At 45.9% G+C, this 22,381-nt stretch overlaps 1 protein-coding gene across 2 annotated transcripts in view; it reads left to right on the forward strand.

Moving 5' to 3' along the window:
- FANCC (FA complementation group C) overlaps positions 1-22,381 on the forward strand; it is a 225,565-nt gene that overhangs the window by 167,452 nt on the left and 35,732 nt on the right. For both annotated transcript variants that reach the window (XM_039474662.2, XM_074395629.1), the window contains exons 9-12: positions 4,548-4,704; positions 13,495-13,547; positions 15,228-15,327; positions 21,799-21,874. In XM_039474662.2, coding sequence (XP_039330596.1) covers positions 4,548-4,704; positions 13,495-13,547; positions 15,228-15,327; positions 21,799-21,874 — 386 coding nt within the window. The remainder of the gene's footprint in view (positions 1-4,547; positions 4,705-13,494; positions 13,548-15,227; positions 15,328-21,798; positions 21,875-22,381) is intronic.

The following is a 22,381-nucleotide window of genomic DNA, read 5'->3' on the forward strand; positions in this document are numbered from 1 at the left end:
CAGAATGAAATTTTTCAGTCCTCCTAAAAACGTGTTTTTCTTTTTTACTTGATTGGCCCTTTAAATTTTCCACAGAATATAGCCATATAGCACAGGGTACCTACAGAAAATGTTCATCACCTCCTCCTCCTTATCCTCCAGTTCTGGTAGCCATACCTTATGCCTGTTAGACGTAAAGTCCATGTAAAGCCATTGTCCGCTCATTGTCAAAAGCAGCGTTACACCATAGGTACATCACTCCAGAACCTGCTTTTTAACTAGCGTGTCTTAAACACCCGTCATAGGACATCAGTCCAGCTAATTTGAAGTAGGGGCATAGTCCACGGCATGTGGCCCACGCTCTAGTCCGTGGCTGCACATGGCAGTGTTTCTAGTTTTGTCCTTATATTTAAAGATTGCAATAAATATCCTCAAACCCATGTTTCTATTTCTGCCAGGCAAATTCACAGCAGTATACTGATTAAGACAGGTGCGTGTGTGTGTCCTGAGTTTTCTTCAGTGGTGCCACATGACCGACTGGACGTGTGAAGCCACTGCCCGCCCGGCTGTGAGGAGGTGCACCCAGTGCCTGCCCCAGCACTGGGTTTGGCCGCTGCTCAGCGCCAGCACGCGAGGGTCACACTGACTGTACCGGTGCTTTTCCCTTTCTTTACTGTTAATTAGATGGGGGAGCTGCATATTTCTGTGGGCCATTTCCAGTTCTTTTTCTGTGATTTGCCTTTTTATTTAAAGCCAGCCTGGTTCACATGAAGAGCACTGTGTAGAACACAAATGTGTTGGCTCGGCCAAACTCTGTTAGGCAAGCATATCAAGATCATACCGCTTCGGTGATTCCTTCGTTCAGGAATGATTACAAAGAGTTAAATCACTCATGCTTTGGAGCAAAATCTATTCAAATATTAAACACGAGTCCATAAACTTAACCACGCGCAGCAATTAGTAGGGTGTGCTCCTAATCTAGGCTCTAATAAAAAGTCATCAACACACGTCGTTTTCGAGCTAGAATGGGAGCGTCACGCTCTTACCGACTGGCGTGCGATCTGTGCGCTTGTGTGACTCTGCAGTGTCTGTTGGTTCCTTCCGCCTCGCGGGGCGGGTCACGTGAGTTTGCGCTGCTCCTGGCAGCCTGGCCTGCACGTGGCAGCAGCCTCCCTGCCGTCACCCGGCGGGGTGAATGACATGTGCTGTGCCACGGCTTTCGGCCAGGACTTGGTGCTGGTGGAAGACCTCTCGCTGCAGTGCAGCGCCTTTCCGATGACATACAGGTTCATGTTACGTGGCTTCTGAAGAAGGATAAGGCCCAAGGAAAGCCGGTCACAGCCAGCACTGCTGCTGGAGACGGGAGGAGCCACTGAGAGCCGAGCTCTCCTCTGCAGAGCTTCCTGCCTCGTGGTGGGGGTGGTCCTGCCTCCATGATGGAAGCTGCGGGCACCCTCTCCACACCCAGGGGTGTTCTGCTTCCCCCTGATTACTGGACAGGAACCCCTCCCCAGGGCTTCTTTGTTGTGGCTAAAGTTGGCTGATCGCCTAGACGGGAAAAGCATTTCCCCTTCGCAAGGGGCATGAGCACAGGCACAGGACATCTGGCTCACCCAGTCAAGCTGCCTGCTGTCCCCCTGAGCCTGCATCCCGCACCCCTCTTCAGAGCCAGCATGGCCCTGTACTCACTCCAGCCCCAGCCGCCCTGGCTTCAGGTCTTACCAGCTGCGAGTCCTGGTCCTCTCTTTTCTCGGCTGCCTCGCCTGTGCAGGAGGGGGTAATTTTTACCTGTTTTGTAGGGCTGTTACGAGGATTCAGGTGCAAGCAAAACACTGCTGTTCAGCTTCTGCTCCTCTGCACCTTGCCCACTGGCAGTCTTTCAGGAGCACACAAGGCCCCACCTCTGGGCCACCGCCTGGCACCACTCCCGTCACCACCGGTCCCCTGAAGTCCTGTCTCCAGTCCTGGCTTCACCTCCACTCCTGTCCTCCCTCTGCCACATGCTGCCATCCAGGGCCTGCCTGGCACACCCAGGGTGCCTTTGCCCTCCGCAGCGCTGCTCAGAGGCACACTTCCTGCCCAAAGCCTGTGTCTCGTGCTCGGGCAGCAGCATCCTCTGCTTCTGTGCCTCTTGCCATCTGCAGCTTCTCCTCTCTTGCCTGCTGCTCGAGCCTCCGCCCCCCACTCAGCTTCCTCCCTTGGAGTTCTGACACCCAAATGTGTACCTTCAGCCCGTACCTCTCCCAGAGATTCCACCTTGGATATTTAAGGACCTAGTTAATATCTCTGCTCAGTTGTGCCTCATACACTCCAAATCCACACACCTCAACTGAGCTGTTACTAAATCCTCCACAAATCTTTTCTTCCCTTCTTTACATGTGAGGAAGTGGCATGTCTAGCATTGAGGAGGTGTGGCACCATGGCAGGGCTTTGCTGGGTGTGAGAAGTGGGGAGATGAGGGACGGGGCCTGCTGGTGGCTCCTGGACAAGTTGAAGTTCAGGGTGCAAGCGCGAGATCGGGAGGTTCTGAGGTGAATGTGCCCACCCTCCCCCCGTCTTCTGCAGGCTCCTCCGCAGTCCGCCTGGGTCTTCAGCATCTTCCCTGCTGCTTTTGCCCCATGGTCAACCCAGGACAAGTTCTGCAGGAGCTACAGCAAGCAAGCAGAAAAAGCAAAACCTCTAGGAACTGCTCCCTATGTCCCCTGCTCTGTCCCTTCCCATCCCTGGATCCGGAGCTGGGCTTCACACCAGCTCTGCAGAGAAGCGGCCTATGAGTCATGGTGATGGGATGGGCATTGTTGGGTCGGGGGAGCCTGTGCCCACTTCAGTTTTCCTTATTAATAGCAGTAGCATCTGTGGCTGCCTGAGAGTGGGAGGGGGTGACAGTGACTCTGCTGGACAGCCAGGTCTGGGGACACACACTGCTCTCTTTTCCCCACCTCAAGGTCTGTGTGCATCTGGCTTCATTGCTGTTTGCTTAGTTTCCTTGGGGCAAGACAGGAGATTCATGAAAAAGACATCAGGTTTGAAAAGCACCCACTGTCTGGGATGTGCAGGTAAAGGGCAAACTGCCCTGGCAGGGGAGCTCCACTATGTCCCAGAGCCAGCAGCGGGGGCTCAGAGTCAGATACGTGCCCCTCATGCTCCCTCCCAGGAGGGGAAGTGGAGCCCCAGTTCACTAACACAAGAGGACCTCAATATATTTTCCCATAGAAAAAAAAAGTAGCTACACAAAATGGTTGTGTCTGCAGAGTACTGGCGCTCAAGGCTGTAATCGCAACGTTTTGGGAGGGTGAGGCAGGAAGATTGTTTGAGGCCAAGAGTTTGACACCAAACTGGGCAAAATAGCAAGACCCCATCTTTACAAGAAAAAAAAAATGAGCCAGATGTGGTGGTGTGCACCTGTAGTCACAGCTACTAGAGAGACTGAGGCAGGAGGATCACCAGCCCAGGAGTTCGAGGTTACAGTGAGCTGTGATCACACCACTGCACTCTAGCCTGGGTGAGACAGCAAGACTCTGCGTCTATTTTTTTTTTAAGGGATCTTTGATTCCCAGTCCTGCCGATCTATTTAGTATCATACTTAAGGTCTAGTACATCAAGTAGGCTTTGACCACAATATACAAAAACTGGATTTTTTTCTTTTGAGACAGGGTCTTGCTCTTTTGCCCAGGTTGGAGTGCGGTGGTGTGAACACAGCTCACTACAGCCTCAGCTTCCTGGGCTCCTGAGGTCCTCCTGTCTCAGCCTCCCAAGTAGCTGGGATTACAGGTGTGCTACCACCATGCCAGGCTAATTTAAAACATTTTCTTTTTCATAGAGGTGGAGCCTCACTGTTTGACCAGGCTGGTCTTGAACTCCTGGACTCAAGTGATCCTTCCACCTCAAGTCTCTCAAAGTGTTGGGATTACAGGTGTGAGCCACTGCATCTGGCCTTGAAATCGTTAAAAATATTTTCAACTTTCAAGCAACTGATTACAATTACAGTTATTGAATATTTACATGCCAAGCACTGTGCTTATCACTGTACGTGAGTTGTTACATTTGATCATTACAAGAACACTATGAAGGAGATAGGCCCATTTTACAGATGAATAAACTGAGGGTAAGTACTTCCCCAAGGTCATACAGTTAGTAGGCAGTGGCATTGGGACTGAAACCCAGGTCCGAGTCCCTGTTGTAAAGCATGCTGACTTAGGTTTGAACATGCGCACTTCTTCGGTTAGAGACGGGGCATCACAAGGCCTTTTCCATCCCGTTTTTTTATCACTCCCTTTTTTTTTTTTTTTTCCATCACTAGACATTCGCTTATTCTTTTTGAAAGCATTTTTTTTTTTCCTGAGCATTTCTGATTTCTTAAGAGGAGTTGAAGTGGAAGCATATTCACATTATTTTGCAAATGAGTACTTGGTAACTATTCACCGATTCTATAAATTATTAGCCACTGCTATGACCATGATGAGAGGAAGTCTCACAAATTGGATTAGTGATTGCATTTTGAACTTTCTTAATCTTCTTTTTTCAGTAATCCATTTCCATTTAAAATGTTGTTTATTTCTTTCTGAAAGGAAGAAGATTTCTCTCCCCGTGTCGGCTGTAGTCTGCCTCTGGCTTCGGTACCTTCCCAGCCTTGAAAAAACAATGCTGCATCTTTTTGAAAAGCTAATCTCCAGTGAGAGAAATTGTCTGAGAAGGATCGAATGCTTTATAAAAGATTCATTGCTGGTACGTGCTGGGCTTTGATGAAGAGAAAAATCCTTACAGGAGATGCTGGGAATCATTTCTTTTAGTCAAAGAATGAAACGGGGGGATGTAAACAAAAGAGCAATTGGAACCTTTATAAATGATCGTGTATCTACACTTTATTTTTAAAATCGCTAACGTAGGGGCTATTCTGCATCCTTGGAGCATGCAGGGAGAGACTTGAGGTTTACTCGATTGATGTGCCATGTATCACATGTTCACCAGAATTGACATTTGTCCAGCAGATGTTTAAAACAGTGTTTTTTATTTCAATATGGAAATAGTTTTTAGAAATGAAGAACTTACAGGTTAGCAGAAGAATCAGTTAAACACATTCAAAAACTAAACTTTTAGTTCTTTGCTAGCAGAAAGATGAAATACTCAAGAGAACAAAACCCCAGAAATATGGTTAAAGCAGCAGAACCAGCTAAGACTTCTGTACGTTTTCTTTCGGTGTGAGGCCACCTGCCTTCAACCCTCCCTTGCACGGTGGCGCCAGGCTCCCTTCCTGCTCAGAGCTGTGCAGGGGGGACTCTGGCCCACGTGGACTTCTACCTCCTGGCCCAGTGTCTGGCACCCTAGGCTCTCAGTGGCCCTTGCCACCACTGACTCACTAGTCATCTTCCTTCGTGGGAGGCAGCTCTGTGGGATTGGAGCACATTTTGTAAGGACAGGAATGAAGACCAAGGCACCCTGAGAAAAATGGTGCAGAAACCTGCAGGTTCCGTGATCCCAAAGCCTCTGTCCTCCAGGGGCCCCAGCGGACTCTGCCCCGTTTGCTCTTCAGCTTTTGTGACCTGCAGGGATGTGGCACAGAGATTGTCTTCTGCCTCTTCCTGCACGTGGAGAAAGTAGTTCTGGGAGCCACGGTGAACAGTCTGGTCTTGAGGTGGTGGCTGGGACACAGGCAAGGAGGGAGTGTTCACCCTCGCCCTTGAGCTGAGACTGAGGAAAGCCCTGAGGCTGGCTGTGCCCACTTGTCCTGAGCTCATACAACCCCTGCCTCCCAGACACCTTCAGCTTGTTTGGTTCAGTTGGAACTTCTGTGTTCTTTCTTTTTCTTTCTAGTTGGAGACGGTCTAAGGGAATCCTAATGGAATCAGTTGCCTTCCTCCTTGATCCCATCTCTCCCCTTGTTTCATGGCTCCTTTCACCCTTCCCCTGGGCCTCCCAGAGTGATGTGCGAGATAGATAGGGTTGCAGGTGCTGACAGCCACACGGCCCTCGCCGATACCTCAGGCTGCACAGACTGAACCCACCTGACTTGAAAGTTTACCATGATAGAAAAGAAAGGAAGACGTGTGTATATTAAGACTGAGAGAGCTCAAAGAGATTTCTTAAGGATAATTACTACCTAGCCTTACTAGCCAAAAGAGTTGTATATTAAGGCAAGAAATAGGAATGCACCTTATTTTAAAATGATTGCAGTATAATTCAAAATAAGCCAGTACTTTTAGAAGCCCTCTGGCAGCCCATTCCTGGTGAGTCAGGGTCATAAATTACCTTTATTGTCTGGTAAATCTATTTCTAACTTACACGTGCATACTAGGATTTCAGTTTCTCTGGTCCCTTTTCAGTGGCAAAATATAGTAACTGGGCTATGCACTTGCTCCCAGGGTGCTTATGACATTTTCTTTAAGTCTTCTCCCTGTTGAAAAATTCTAGTCCTGTTGCCTTTTCTGCAGCCTTTCCTTAATCCTTGGATTCTTCTCTGAACCTGCTCCGTGTCCTTTTTGCCTGTGGCCCTCACGCCTAAGCAGCACTGTGGCGAGCACAGTAGATGCGAGACAGAGAACGCCGTCCCACTGCACATCACTGTATAATGTTCAGTGTCCAGTTGGTAGTTTACAGTAATCTCCCCCGAGTCATACGGCTTTTGAAGTCTGTCGACTTACAAAAGCTTTTATCGGGATCATGTGTGCAGAAATTCAGAGCTTCCATTATGGTTAAAGGGGGATTCTAAAGGGTGTTATTTGGTTTAATTTATTGTGGCATTGACAGGATGTGACCTCTCTGTGCCTCATGGTTCAAGGAGGTAATTACAGTACAGACGATGAGCTGGAAGCCCCTAATTGGCGTGGGCTGTTCTCAGCATCCCAGGCCTGCAGTGCCAGAAAGCCAGGCAGGCTGGAATAGGCCTGTGACGTGGCTAAGTGATTGCAGGGGTAACCTGAAGAGCCTGCTTCCTAATTGCATCATCTGATTCATTTATCGCAGTGCAGTATCTTGGTGCAGTGACAGGACTGCAGAAGTATCAGAGAGATCTCTAAGACTCAGATAGCACGAGACTGCTCCAGAAGAAACATGATGCCTATTACATTAGAGTTGGATTCTGAGAGTAATTAAAGTGTGATGGTCTACATAACTTGTGTTTTATATAGAGCACTGTTAATTATATTTCTCTCTCTTGGGACTGTCCAGATTGAGTCCTGGAAATTCTATAGTTACCAAAATGTAACAAAAACAAAAGATAAAAGTGTGGTACAGGTTGTACAAAGTGAAAGGACCTTCCCAAATATTCTTTGGCCTCTGGGACTCACAGGTCTGATACTGTCCATTAAGACCATGAATAATGAGGGATTAGTCTCCTATTACCAGAGTTCCAAATGACTATGTATTTAACATCTAAAATAAAAGAGAAGTTTTCAAAGCCTGTTCACTTTTGAGACTTCCCCTTTGGCTTCCCTGTGCTGAACCTGACTCAAGTCAGGCTGCCTGCCATCGTTGGTGGCTCCCAATTCAAGCGAGGTATTCACCCTAGATTGTCATTTATTCTGCAGACTGAAACTTTTCAAAAGCCGATGGTCTTATGTTTCCCTTGACAGCGAGGGCACAGGAAGACCATAATCCGTAGCTTCAGACCTGACCTTAAAAACTGATGTCACTGACAGCAGTGAAAGCCACTTGTTAATTATGCAGCTTTCTTGGCATTACTCACTTTGCCAAGGCTGGCCCCAGATTAGAAGGATGTTATGTTTTCCAGTTACACTTCTGTTTGTGGAGCCCAGAAAGCTATTGTTTGGATTCCACATTGGAATGAAAAGTGTCTGCAGGGTGTCAGGGTGGTACTGTGCTTGCCTGGCAAACTGCATGCCAGGGCCGGGAGGTACCCGGTTCCCATGCCCTCCCATTTGCTCCTTTGCCGGCAGAGCCCACCTGCAGCTGGGTCCAGAGGAGCCAGCCTCACCTTCCCAGGCAGACGTGTCCCTGAAAGAAGAGGAGCAGAGGAGGCACCCAGGAGGCAGACTTGTGTCCGTTTTTGTCTCACTCAGATTTGATATCAGAATATTCTTTGTGTTCTCTCCTACCTAAAAATCTTTATAGCTCAATGCAAAGGATTTCTTTATCTAATAAGAACTTAGGAATAAAAAGCATCTAGATATCTCAGTATCCTTTTTGATATGGGATAGGACATGTTTCTGCACCCCACCCCACCCCACCGCACCCCAGCATTCTCCAGGTAGCAATTGCAGCATTTCAGAAAGAAAAAAGAAACTTCCTTTACACAAACTCCCAATGCACAGCTCCTCCTTGGTAAAATATTGCATTGAAGAATTAACTCCATATCCAGGATGATAATCAGTTTTCTGTGCTTAAGCAGCGTTTGACTAACATGCCAGGGTTTTCTTTTCCTGCTTTTTCAGTCTTTTCAGCACTTCCTTTTGAGCGCTTTAATGTTGTGCACGTAACTGAGCAATAGCTGAAGTCGGTAACTTAGCAGTGGCCCAGTAGTGCCGGCTGATGTGTGTGGCCAGAAGCTTTCAGGGTCTGCGTCTTGGGCTGGAGTTGCACTTTCCAGCATGAGCCTCGCGGGGGCACCAGATCCTCCAGCATCGGCTCTGCCGGGAGAGAGGCCCACACGGCCAGGTTCCTTGCAGTGGGATCGCGGTTAGGGATGTAGACCTTGTGGCCAGAGATGAAGGGAGAAAGGAAGAACCCGAAGGCAAAGCAGGGGTGGGCCTCGGGGTCAGCGCCACTCAGAGGCTGAGCTGTGAAGCAGCAGGGGAAGGAGGAGCTTTTTTCTGGCCTAGGCTACCTCTGGCTAATTGGATAGAGGCCACTGGGTGAGGCTAGAAGGACTTCAGGTGGGGCTAGGTAATCGGGAAGCAGGTGCCGGGCACCCCTATACCTCCCACTTCTGTGTCTGAATACGGAAAAGAACACATGTAAATTTAAGACACAAAAATACATTTGGTACTTGCTAAGTTCTTAAGCCCAGGAATGACAGATTTATCACTAATCAAACAATAATTGCATTATGGAGTACTGAAAAAATTGTTTGTGTATAAACAACATCTGGTAAAGATTAAAAAGAAAGAATAATTTTTCCAAACTCCAATTTGTTAAAAGAAACCTGAATGTTTTAAAACAAAATCGATCTGAAAATGTAAAAGGGATAGAGTCTTATGTTTAGTATTTTGAAAGTAGAAAAGAATCAAGTGGCATAATAAAAAATACATATTTATAAAGGTGCCTCATTGTACATGACAGATGTGAAGGTTTTGTATAAATAGGTTGTGTTTAAGCCAAATCATTTTTTTCTGCTCAATAGAGGAGTTCACTGGTGAAATGACTTTATGGAGAATCTTCTTTTTAAGAAGAAAGTTACTTTGTGGTGAATATGCACATATTAACAACAAGGGCTTCCCACTGTGGAGAGAATAGTGGCTCAGAAAGAGCTACACAGTGGGACAGGATTGTCTGGCTGCCGGGTAACCTGGAGGGGAAGCTGCCCCTCAGCTGATTCTTTAAATGACCCATTTCCTAAGTAAATATTTAAACTACATGCAAGTACATGAAAACACCAGGAAAGAATCTGTTCCAGGCTTAATGAACTTCAGCTTCTTTCTCATCTGCTATTTCCTTCTTTATTTTTACGGAGAATATACCTATGAAAGGTGATAGATGGAAAGTCCTACCTGATCATTTTTTCTGTTCATTCACTTCCTTTTTATTTTTTCTAAAAATGATTCGCTTTTGTCTATGAATTACCTTAAATCATAGTCTAATTTCCCTTTTTGGTTTGTTTTCTCTCACGCATGCTCGCTCACGCTCTCTCTCTCTCTCTCTCTCTCACACACACACACACACACACACACACACACACAGCAAATGACAGAAAAAAAGAAATGCTGCTTCTTGAGAATTCTGTTCTGTGTTCTCAGGCCTCTTTCAAGTGGCAAGTGGCTTGTAATCACTGGTGAGTTGGTATGAAAATAACAGCTTACGTAAACATCAAGGGCCGAGCGTGAGATCCTGTGTAATTTGCACAGTTCATGGTGCAGAGTAACAAGTTGGCCTCTCCCTTGCCTCTCCTCCAAAACAGGCGCAGAGACCATGGTTATTGTGTATTGATCCCCTGCTGACTGTGTTCCCTTGTGTTTTGAGGGCTGAGGATGGGCTGCCTTTCTAGGTGGAGGGGGAGAGAAACAATGCAGTTCTGGGTAGCCGTGCAGGGAGATGAGCGGGAAAGCTCTCATTAAACCAAGGGGAAGTACGCCCCGCAGAACAATCTGGTCTGTACGAGAAGGAAAGCAGAGCCCAGAGCTCTCCATCATCACCCGCTGCGGCATTCAGTGAAACAACGGGGAGTTGGAGGCAAGGGCAAGACACGTGTTATCGAAGGCCTCCTCTTGACGTAGCTCCCTCGAGTTGAAGTGATCTGCCCGTGAAAATCGTTAGGCCAGATGAAGAAGAGAGAGCTTGAGAAGGAACGTATTTTGGTAGGATGGAGAAAAATAAACAGATGGAACTCCAGAAGGTTGATTTTCTTTTCCCACTTTTACAGAAAAGATAATGGCCCCAGTCATGGGGCTCCAGAGCCCTGGGCTGCAGAGTGACCTGTGGTATGTGACTGGAGTGCCCCACCTTACAAATAAAACAGGATTCACAGAAGCTAGACGTCTGCTTCGTCACTCATGAGGATGCTGCAGAGATTTAGGGGGGAAGATATGGCTTCCAAACAAGCATGTATTAAAACCTTAATTCTATTTGGAAGATTATCTTGATAAGAAAAGCAGCTTAACATTGCTTTTGTGATTTGATGTCACTGGGACACATGCCTGACCTGTGCACACACCAGTCCTCATGAGGGGACTCGCTGACCCTGAAATTATGTGCTCAGAGAGTATAAAGAATCTCATTTTAAAAGCCATTGGTGAGGGGTGCAGATGAGAAGGAGCTTTTCACAGCTGTAGGGTGGCAAGGAAGGCTGGTTTTCAAATCAAAATCTCTGCCGTTGCTGTTTCTGCAGGTTCCCCTGCCTCCTGGCCTATTACCGGTTTTAAAAGCTAAAATGGGTTGTGGAAGCAGACTTAGAGTCGCCTGCTTCAGGGTCTGAAATATTTGGAAAGAAGGAAATCTAAGGGGAGAGTCCATCTGTATGGGGAAGAACAAGCAGATTCTACACAGCCAGCAGACATTTAAAACACTGGATTGAGCTATTTTGCTAGAAAACACTGCACAGAAGAAAAGTGTTTCCAAGCTCTCACCCTCTTCTGACAAACTGAGTTAGAGCTGTCCAGTGGTTTTCACGTAGCTCTCCTCTACACATCTGATCATCGTTTTCTTTGCTGTTTGGAAATCCCTATAATTATTCTCTACTAGCATCAAACCTATAGGATGGCTCTGGGATGGTTTTACCATTTAGAAAAAAGAAATTCAGTTTTACCATTTTCAAATTGATCTTACTTTCTATTAGTGCATTTCCGTGCTATTTTTGTCTGTCTGCCTGTGGGCACGTAACAGTGCTATTTGATCTTAAACACTGTTATTCAACAAGCATGTTGTTATACAAAACTTTGAAAATTGCTCTGGCAAACTTAGATGAATCACATTTCTTCAAGACATACAGTTTGCTTTTCCCTTGTTTTATTTTTTTCATTATAAATACATAGAAACTTTTATATTTTCTGTGCTTATCCAGTGACCTCTTAATAACTGTTATTATTTACAGTGAGACCGGGCAGCAGGAGATTAACTGACATGCCTAAGTTCAAAGCCAAGAAATAACCTGCCTCTCCTGTCTTGAACCATGGTCCTGCCAAATTATTTTCTTGCATAGATAATGAATTTGTCTGTAAGAATTTCAGTTAGTTCCTTTTAGACAAAAATGCGCAACAGTGAAGGATGAGGGAGCGTAATATTTAAAGAGTAGGACATTTTAACTTGTAAATTAGAAATCTTGAAATAATTAAAAGGCGATTCTCCTGTCGTGAACCAGCGGCGGAGCGGCAGTGCCGGCGAGTGGACGCTAGATGGCGCGGGCTCTATGTCGTCGGTGCCGCGTGGGCGCGGGAGGAAGGCGCGGTGCTGCCCCAGTGTGGCCCAGGGCCCCGACGCAGCGGAGCCCCGTTCATTCTCCTTGCTGTCGGGGGGCCTATGAGAAGTGTTTCCCAAAGCTGGTCATACCTAATGCAGAATGACTCGAATTTCCGAGAGCGTCTGATCCACTGCCGTGTGAATGGTGCTGTGAAGCAGGGGTCCGATCCCTCGGGGCGCACAGTGGAGGGGAGCCCTGAGCCCTCCTGCCTGCACCCGCCCCGACAGAGCAGCAGCAGGCTTCGCTTTCCACCGACCTGGCGCCCCATAGCCTCCGATGATCTGAGGGGCAGCAGTGTTATCCCAAAACCGTCTCCCCGTCCCGGTCTGTGGAAACACTGCCTTCCACGAACCCGGTCCCTGGTGCCAAAAAGGTTGCACACCTGCTGTAAAGGATCTGTTTTAGAACACAAATGGGCATTTTCCTCTGGCATCATCGCAGACTTTGAGCTCTGGCCAAAAAGATAGGGAACCTGTGACTGGGTCACTGAAGCTCCTCCCAGCTCCCAGGGCTGCTGCAGGCTCGGATAATCAGAACCCATCATCAGAATATTCAAGGAGAAATGAGACGCCTTTCATTCGAATTCGTTAACCCTCTTTTCATCCTAAATAATGCAAGCTGTTAAATCCGTAGTGCACTAAGATGCGATGTGATTCAGTCCAGAGTGGTAGTGGTCACTGGTTTGCCAGTAATTCTCATTACCTAATAAACAAGCTGCAGGCATCGGCCTGACCTCGAGGCACATCTAGCTGTTTGAGGAGGTCACACATAGGCACATGACACGGGCCAGGCACGTTGGCTCATGCCTGTAATCCCAGCACTTTGGGAGGCCGAGGCGGGTATATCACCTAAGGTCGGGAGTTCGGGACCAGCCTGACCAACGTGGTGAAACCCTGTCTCTATACAAAATATAAAAATTAGCCAGGCGTGGTGGCAGGCACTTATAATGCCAGCTACTCAGGAGGCTGAGGCAGGAGAATCACTTGAACCCAGGAGGCAGAGGTTGCAGTGAGCTGAGATTGTGCCATTGCACTCCAGCCTGGGCAACAGAAATGAAACTCTGTCTCAAAAAAAAACCAAAAACACACAGGCACACTTCAGTGGAATTGGCAGCAGAGGCAGGCTCCACAGCATGCTGGCAGAGGATGTTTTTAAGTTTCCATAGTACTTACTGATTCTGTATTATGGATCACCTGAGCTTGTTACGGAACAATGCGGAACATGGAGGAGTATGCAGAGGAATGAGCCGTCTGTGACCTCTGCCCAGGGAGACCACCATCTGCACTTGCATGTGGGGCGTTTTCAGTATAGCACTGGTTCCTTTTTCTAACCAAGAGTGATATGCCAGCTTTCTGGCAGCAGTTCCTGATAACACCTTTGGCTGGTAATAGCAAGTTACTGAGAAAGTTCCTGCGATGATTTCACTTTCTCATGGTCATCTTCTTTTGCAGTCTCAAGCAGCCTGCCACCCTGCCATATTCCGGGTTGTTGATGAGATGTTCAGGTAAATGTTACGCTGTTTCTTCTAGTAATCGATGTAAAAAATGTTCCATTTCCAAACATGAATCAGAAAATGTTGCGGGAGTCTCTGGCTGTACATCGGGGAAATTAAGAGTTTCTAATCCCTCTTATTCCTCAGAGCTTTTTGGTAATTAGAGGTTAAAAACTCAAAAATCAGTGTAAATTTTAAGACCAGTGACTAAGAATTAAGATAACTTTCTTTCTTTTCTTTAGCCTTTAAAGATTCTAATAATAGAAACGCAGAATTGAGTTAGTTATTAATGTCTTGAAATAATCACGTAGGATTTTTCTCAGCTCAGAATAAAGGGTAGCAGTATACTCCCTTCACCACGTGAGGGCTGACCAATCTTTTTAAAAGACTTTAAAGCTAAGAAAAGCCAAGAAAAATAAATAAATAAAGCCATTCTTAACAGAGCTCTTCTGAAAGGCAAAATACACCATGCATGTTCTCTTACAACACATTACATTTTTATTTTGAAAATACAAGTGCTTCTTGGGAAATGCATTAGATTTATAGACGACAAGAGACCAGGAGCTCACAACCATGAAGCTGAGCTGTGGCTGGCAGTCAGTGGGAGTTTTAACCATGGAGTACTAAGACTGGACCCCACTGGGGAGCTGGTCACCTGGGAGTGTCCTGGCCTCTCTCCCCGGGGAGCCCATATCAGCTCTCCACCTGCCCCTCCACCCCCCAGAGGCTTCAGGGCAGACCTGCAGACTTTGGGGAAAGGAATTTTTTTTTTTTTTTTTTTTTTTTTTTTTTTTTGAGACGGAGTTTCGCTCTTGTTACCCAGGCTGGAGTGCAATGGCGCGATCTCGGCTCACCGCAACCTCCGCCTCCTGGGTTCAGACAATTCTTCTGCCTCAGCCTCCCGAGTAGTTGGGACTACAGGCACGCGCCACCATGCCCAGCTGATTTTTGTATTTTTTTTTTAGTAGAGACAGAGTTTCACCATGTTGACCGGGATGGTCTCCATCTCTTGACCTCGTGATCCACCGCCTCGGCCTCCCAAAGTGCTGGGATTACAGGCGTGAGCCACCGCGCCCGGCCCGGGGAAAGGAATTTTTACAGTAACAATAACTTACCACTTCTTGGCCTTGAAACACAACACTTTTAAGCTAAATGGTAGAAATAAGTCAGAATACTGTTTAGGACTTAAAGCTAGCAAAGTTCGAGGATTTTTTTTTCTTTGCTTAAACAAACATAAAGAAAAATTAATTGTATGAAAATGTACAGAAACCAAACAAGGTACACACTGACTGTTTCCTGACTTTGCTGGGTGGATGGACTAGGCCGTTTTACCCCTTTGAGCACCTTCATCTCTGCTTATGAAAGCAAAATGTTGATGTCGCATATCAAGGCATACAATACAAAAATATTTGTACAGAATATGCAAGCCTTTGTGGAAGGGATTTGCGTTGCTTAATAATTTAAGAACCAAGAAAGAGAGCTCTGCACATTGCAATTTTAAAGAAAATATTTATAAGAGGGAGTAACAGATTTATCCTGCTTTTCACGCAAGGACTAAAATCTGATGAGTTGAGATACTGCTGAAGCTTATGGCATAAAAAGAGTGTTTCCACTCTTCCCTTACACAGTTCAGGTTTATATGTTTGCTGATTACTCATGAAACGTGTTCTGATCTGACTTTGCATTGTTCAGGTGTGCACTCCTGGAAACTGATGGGGCCCCAGAAGTCATAGCCACTATTCAAGTGTTTACACGGTGCTTTGTAGAAGCTCTGGAGAAAGAACACAAGCAGGTTTGTTATATTGCATATACTACTCGTTCATCCTAAAGAATAGGAGGCTGTTGAGAGTATTTTGGACAAGAGCACTTTATTTTCAGTAATTTTGATGGACTGTTCTGCTCACAAAGAAAGGTTCCTAATGAATGCCCCAACCAAGGTTAAACCATTTTAATTATAAATCAAGATCTGTCTGCCCCGTGCCCTGGTACCCAGAAGCATCTGTGTACTGTTGTATCTGAGAACTCTGTCATGTCAGCATGCGTGGCCCTGGAGGGTGGCTCTTGTTGGCCCTGTGTGTGGAGCAGGACACTGCCCTCTCGCCGCACCTGAACCTCCCAGGTCAGCAGGAGGCACCCTGGGGTCTATGTGGCATATGCTACATAGGAAATGACACTCGTTACAAAGCAGTCCTGGACATTCTGAATTATTAGCATCTTCATTCTTATCAGAGATCCAAATGTGAATTGGACTCCAAAAGAGAAAGGAGGTGGTAAGAGTGACTGGGAAAGACTTGACTAGCTAGAGGACGAGTGCAGTGACCAGGTGGTGTGTGTTAGGCACAGTCAGTAAACCAGAGCTCGGGCCTGAACCCTGCAGAAGACTGTGCTCCAGGTCCCCAGCAGGGGCTGGGCAACAACTACCAAGAGTTACTGACCAATTACAGTGACCTTGTGAAACAGGAACTTTTGCTGCCAGAGAGCTTTCAGCTTTTGGCCTTTAATTCTAACGCTGCAGATTCAATGTTTATGGGGCACACTGCCTGTCCGGAGTGGGGCTGGTACGGTGCGCCTCCTCTGTAGAGTACGTCGCCGCCCCGGGAAGCTCTCTGCAGCTTGACTTCTAAGAGCAGAGCTGTCATGCTTGGCTCCATCAGATCACATCCGTCCCTCACAATGTCAAATAAATCTCTCAGGTTTTAGCTGATGTTTCTACTTTTTTTTTTTTTTTGAGACGGTTTCACTCCGTCACCCAGGCTGGAGTACAGTGGCGTGATCTCAGCTCACTGGAGTCTCAGCCTCCCAAGCTCAGGTGATCCTCACACCTTATACCTCGTGAGTAGCCAGGACCTCACGTGCACGCCACCACGCCTGGCTACTTTTTTTGTTTTTTTAAGTACAATTTCTATTTTATTTTTCTCCAGAGAATAGTCTGTCTTCAGTCTTTAAGGACTCAGCTACTTACAGGGGCTTTGGTGCCGGTTGTGGGGAAGCACCCACAGGTCCAAATTGGGGTGGGGGTGTTCGGTCCTTGTGAGCTTCATGAGGTAGATTTCTGTTTTTGCTTTTTAAGGCAACAAATATATTTTTATTTTATTTTATTTTATTTTGTTTTTGAGTCAAGGTCTCACTCCATCACTCAGGCCGCAGCGCAGTGGCATGATCATGGCTCACTGCAGCCTTTGACCTCCTGGGCTCAAGTGATCCTCCCACCTCAGCCTCCCGATAGTTGAGACCACAGGTGCAAGCCACCACTCCCAGCTAACTTTTAATTTTTTTGTAGAGATGGAGTCTCCCTCTGTGCCCAGGCTGATTTCGAACACCTGGGTTCGGGATCCTCCCACCTCGGCCTCCCAAGGTGCTTGGATTCCAGGTGTGAGCCCCTGTGCCTGGCCAACAATAAATATTTGTGATTTATTTTTTCCCACCCTCACTTTCCCTGGAGAAGTTAGCTGGGCTGCTCTTTTCATGGTCCCACTTGGAAATTTGGAGGCGGCTTGGCTAGAAGGCATGGCTGGCCTCACGGTTATTTTGAGCCTGACTATAATTGTCTCTGATTCTCCCTTGTGCATTCTTTGTAGTCCCCATTAGGAATGGGCCTGTAGGGAGCTTTGCCTGTGGCCTCCCAGAGCACACCTGGGTTGAAGCAGAGGCCTCTCAGGAGCACTGCTGTGCTCTTGAGAGTTAGCTCGTGCCTGTTTTTCTTCTTAGCTTCACACTCAGCCTCTGTGTTGGCTGTGGGCACTATGGATTTGGACTGATGTTGCAGTTGCTTTTAATTGAGAATAGTACCCTGGGCAGGCATACGTCTCTAGGGATGTGGGACCACACACTGGGTCCTGGCGTGAGGCTGGGCAGGATCCAAAAACAAACAGGAGTTCGCCACCCTCACCTTCAGCTCAGGAAAGGAGAGCAAAGTCTCTGCTTTGCCAGTGCCTTTGTAGGCATCTGTTAGTTTCTCTCTCTTCCTGGAGCTGTTTCTGAGTGCCTGCCCTTTTAACTGATGGCCGTCTGCATCTGTTGACACTCTGCCTTTTTGAATGTCCATTTTTAGCTAATCAAAACCCTTCATGTCATATTTGGTAGATGCATGACCCTCTTTTCTCTCTGTGTTTTTAGTGTTTTGTTCATTCATACCTTCTTAATAAAATGAATATCTCTAAACCCAACAAGACCTGGGCCACAAGTGATAAGGACCTGTCTCTCCACGTGCTCCTCCCCGCCTCTGTAGCCCTCCGGGTAACCTCTGGTTTGAATTTTATGTTCATTATTCCTTTACTCTTTCTGAAGATAGTTTGGTCACATATATATGACTGCCTAAACAATGTTTTGTTTAGTTTTGGTTGTTTTTGCACTTTATAAAACAAACAAGAGCAGTATGCCATGTGCAATATTTTGAGACTTGCTTTTCCACTCAGCAAAGATTCGTTGATGTTGCCGTACGTGGCTGTGGGGAAGTATTGTTACGCATAGTCCATTGTGAAAGCCTATGGCAGTATAGCCATCCTGCTGCTGGTAAGCACTTGGGATGTTCCCAGGGTTTGTTCTTTTATTACAAACGATGTTGCTCTGGACACTCTGGGATAGATACTTAGGAGTGGAAGTGTTTGGGTATTCGATAAGCAAAGGTTCAGCTTTCGTAGACCCTGCCAGACTCATTTCAAAAGTGTTGGTGCCCATTTGCATTCCCTGCAACAGTTTATAAGCGATCCCATTAATCTACATTTTCTCCCATTGTCAGAAGCACTCATATCAGTGCTGCTGTCTCTTCTCAGCCTTTCCTCTCGCCCCTGTCCTGTTTGGAGGACACAGTCAGCTCCATCAGTTCGCCCCATTAGACAGTAGGCAGAAATAGAGGTGTGTGTGACAAGCCGCTTTTTCTAAGCCTGCACAGTGGCTCAGTACAGCCGGTCAGGTCCGGTTCTAGTTGCAGCCGTGACAGCATCTGGTAATGAGCTAGATTAAATCTCCCACAGATAAAAATGACAAACTGCAGGCAAGGTATTTTTTGAAATATGTTTGAAGGCACTACAGAGCACCTGAGAAAGCAGACGGAAACTAGAGGCCATCAGCCCTTTAAAGGGACAGCACACTGAGAAGTCTCCTGCCTCCCCCCAGCTGCCCTCATGTGAGGTTGGGAAGGGGTGGGGGGCCCCTTGGCACAATCTGATTGACTTAAGGTGCCAACAAATGGAAAGGTAGGCTGCTGAAGGAACAAGAAAAATTGAGGGGACAAAAGAAAACCAATGTCAAAAGATAGACCTAAACTCAAAACTACCGACAATGACACTAATTTCAGCAATTAAATGGAAGTTAAGTAAATATTCTAGTAAAAAGGCAGAAATGTCAGATTGTACAAAAAGTGAAGACTTAGCTGGGCACAGCAGCTCATGCCTCTGATCCCAGCACTTTGGGAGGCCAAGGTGGGAGGATTGCTTGAGTCCAGGAGTTCAAGACCAGCCTGGGCAACATAGCGAGACCCCCCAACCATTTCTACAAAAAAAAAAAAAATTAACTGGGCATGGTGATGCACGCCTGTAGTCCCAGCTACTCAAGAGGATAAGGTGGGAGGTTTGCTGGAGCCCAGGAGGTAGAGGCTGCTTGAGCCATGATCGCACCACTGTACTCCAGCCTGGGTGACAGGGCGAGACCCTGTCTTTAAAAAAAATTTTTTTAAGCTACTATAATTAAGACAGTAAGGTATTGGCAAAAAGACAGCCATAGATCACAATTGAATCCAGATATAGACCCATGCATATGTGGTCAATTGATTTTTGACAGAGACGCCAAGACAATTTAATGGGGAAAGGAAAGTTTTCAACAAATGATGCCGGAATAACTGGATGTCCATAAGTAGAAAAATGAACCTCAACCGTTACCTTGTAAAGCACACAAAAATTAATTTGAGAGGATCATGGGCTTCAACATAATGTTAGAACAATAAAGCCCCTAGAAAGAGTGTAGGAGAATATATCTTTTTGACATTGGGGTAATCTAAGATTTCTCAGAAGCACTAACCCTATGTGAAAAATGGATAAATTAGACTTCATCAGAATTTATAACTTCTAGGCTGGGGATATAGCTCATGCCTGCTTACAGGCTGTGCCCCCATGATTAATGCCATAATCATGGCTAAATAGATTATGGCATAGTCATACAATTCAGACTACTTCTGAGCATTAAAAACAGAATGAACTACCTGTACATGCTATAATCTGTTTAGCCATGATGGGCATTAATCATGGGGCATTAATGGGCACATTTAGCACATTGGAAGCCCAAAGCAGGATCTCTTGAGCCCAGGAGATAGAGACCAGCCTGGGCAACGAAGTAAGACCCATTTTCTACAAAAAAATTACAAAATTTCACTGAATGTGGTGGCACACACCTGTTGCCCTAGCTACTCAGGAGGCTGAGGTGGGAGGATCACTTGAGCCTGGAAGATCAAGGCAGCAATGAGCTGTGATCATGCCACTGCACTCCAGCTTGGGCAACACAGTGAAACCCTATCTCAAAAAATACGAAAGAATTTAAAATTTCTATTCTTTGATACATATCATTAAGGAACTGAAATAGCAAGCCATTAGCTACGAGAAAATATTTGTAATACACGTATATGACAGAGGTTATGTGTCTAGAACATATGAAGATCTCGTACAACTCCCTAAGAAACAAACCAGTTTTTAAAACGGACAAAAGACTTCAATATATACTTTCAAAAAAGAAATGTAAGTTGGCAGTAAGCACATGGAAATTGTTCAGCATCATATGCCATCAGGAAAGTGTGGAGTGAAACAGTTAGGAAAGCGAGTATTCGTAGGGTAGTGTTCCCCAGCCACTAGAATGGATGAAATTGGTAAGACTGACAGCACCAAATGCTGGGGAGCATGTGGAGCAACTGGAATGCACATACATTGCTGGAGGGAGTGAGATGGTGCAACACTGGAAAACCATATGGCCCTAGAATGTCAAACAAGCATCTATTCTGTGACCCAGCAATTCCATTCCGATGGTATGCACCCAGAAGAAACAGAAACACGTGTCCACAAAAAGACATACATATGAATGTTAGCTGCAGCTTTATGCATGACAGCCCAAACTGAAAGCAGCCCAAATGCACATCAAGTGGGGAATGGCTAAGCAGATTATGGCATATTCATACAATTCAGACTGCTGAGCAATAAAAACAGAATGAACTACTCATACACAGTAACATGGCTTTAAAACATGTTGAGCCCAAGAAGCCAGAAACAAAAGAAAACATACTTTATGTTCCCTTTACACGAAAGTCAAGAATAAGCAAAACTAATCTCTCTATCAAAATCAAAGCATTGGTTGCCAGGGTGGGGTGGAGGGAATGATGGTTAAGTGTTAGAAGGAAACTTTTCGAGGTGATAGAAATGTTGTGTCTTCATTAGATGTTGTGGTGGTCACATGGATTTGCACATTTACCAAACCTCATGTATTTACAGTCCATGTACTCCATACTTTATAGATTTTATATCAATTTTTTAAAAAGCTTCTGTGCCTCTTGGGGGCAGAGATAGCTGTAGCTCTTTGGCCCTCAAAATGTGAGCACTGTTGTTTTATGCTTTTGTTATTATTTTAAAAGCCATGTTGAGCTGGGTGCAGTGGCCCATGCCTATAATCCCAGCACTTAGGGAGGCTGAGGCGGGCGGATCACTTGAGGTGAGGAGTTCAAGGTCAGCCTGGCCAACATGGTGAAACCCCATCTCTACTAAAACTACAAAAATTAGGCTGGCATGGTGGCACACACCTATAATCCCAGCTACTCTGGGAGGCTAAGGCAGGAGAACATTTGGACCCGGGAGATGGAGGATGTAGTGAACTGAGATTGTGCCACTGAGCTTCAACCTGGGCAACAGAACGAGACTCCATCTCAATAAAAACAACAAAAACAAAATGCAGAATACCTGACATCTTACAACTGCTTTGGTAAATCTTACTGAAAATAGAGGATTTATTTGTATAATTGGGTTCATGTGAGGTAGAACTCATAAAGACATCAAGAGCATAACTTTATTATTTTTTTCTTAAGTCCCAGAAGGAGATTTCAAAAGGTTAATTATTCTGGAAAATATGAAGTTGTTGGGAGCTTATTTTTCAAAAATAAATGTTTAAGAAATATTCTGACCGTGTTAGTACTGGTGGGTCTTTTTTGGGCAGAGGGACTCAGAGTTTTGTATTTTCCTAACCCCCTTTTAATTCTAATGTTCATGCTCTTTGGACTTTCCATCCTGTGCAGCTGCGGTTTGCACTCAAGACCTACTTTCCGTACACTTCTCCATCTCTTGCCATGGTGCTGCTGCAAGACCCTCAAGGTGAGTTAGGGTTGACTTTGCCCACATCAGAATGATTTCCTGGGAAGAGCACTGTCAAACCATGACCTCCCCACCAGGCCTTTATCTATAGCATGAGGGAGGATTGGTTATTTCTAAGATCCCTTTAAGCCCCCAGGATCCCACATTCCATGGATTTTGATATGAGAGTCTGCTTGGCTTCCCAGTTGTGATCACTTACCAAAAGAAGAAAAAGAAAAAACAAAACAAAACAAAACAAACCAGTGGTCTCTGGCAGGTTTTGCTAGTCTGTGTCCAGACAACACAGGCTCTGCTGGTCCTAACCACATCAACCAGATGCCAGGAACAGGCTAAGACTTGGCTGAGTCAGAATAAAACAGTACATTCATTTGCTTTTCATTCTTTCTATTCTGTGCAGCCTTGTTGCAGAGGAAAAGATAAAATGATGGATGAAGCTGAGGAAATGCAGGGGAAGTTTACCTTAACTACGCTAAGGGAAGGATTTTGAGAGAGTTCAGTAATCCGCTT

The sequence above is a fragment of the Saimiri boliviensis genome, chromosome 2 (assembly GCF_048565385.1).
Source record: "Saimiri boliviensis isolate mSaiBol1 chromosome 2, mSaiBol1.pri, whole genome shotgun sequence".
Lineage (NCBI taxonomy): Eukaryota > Metazoa > Chordata > Mammalia > Primates > Cebidae > Saimiri > Saimiri boliviensis.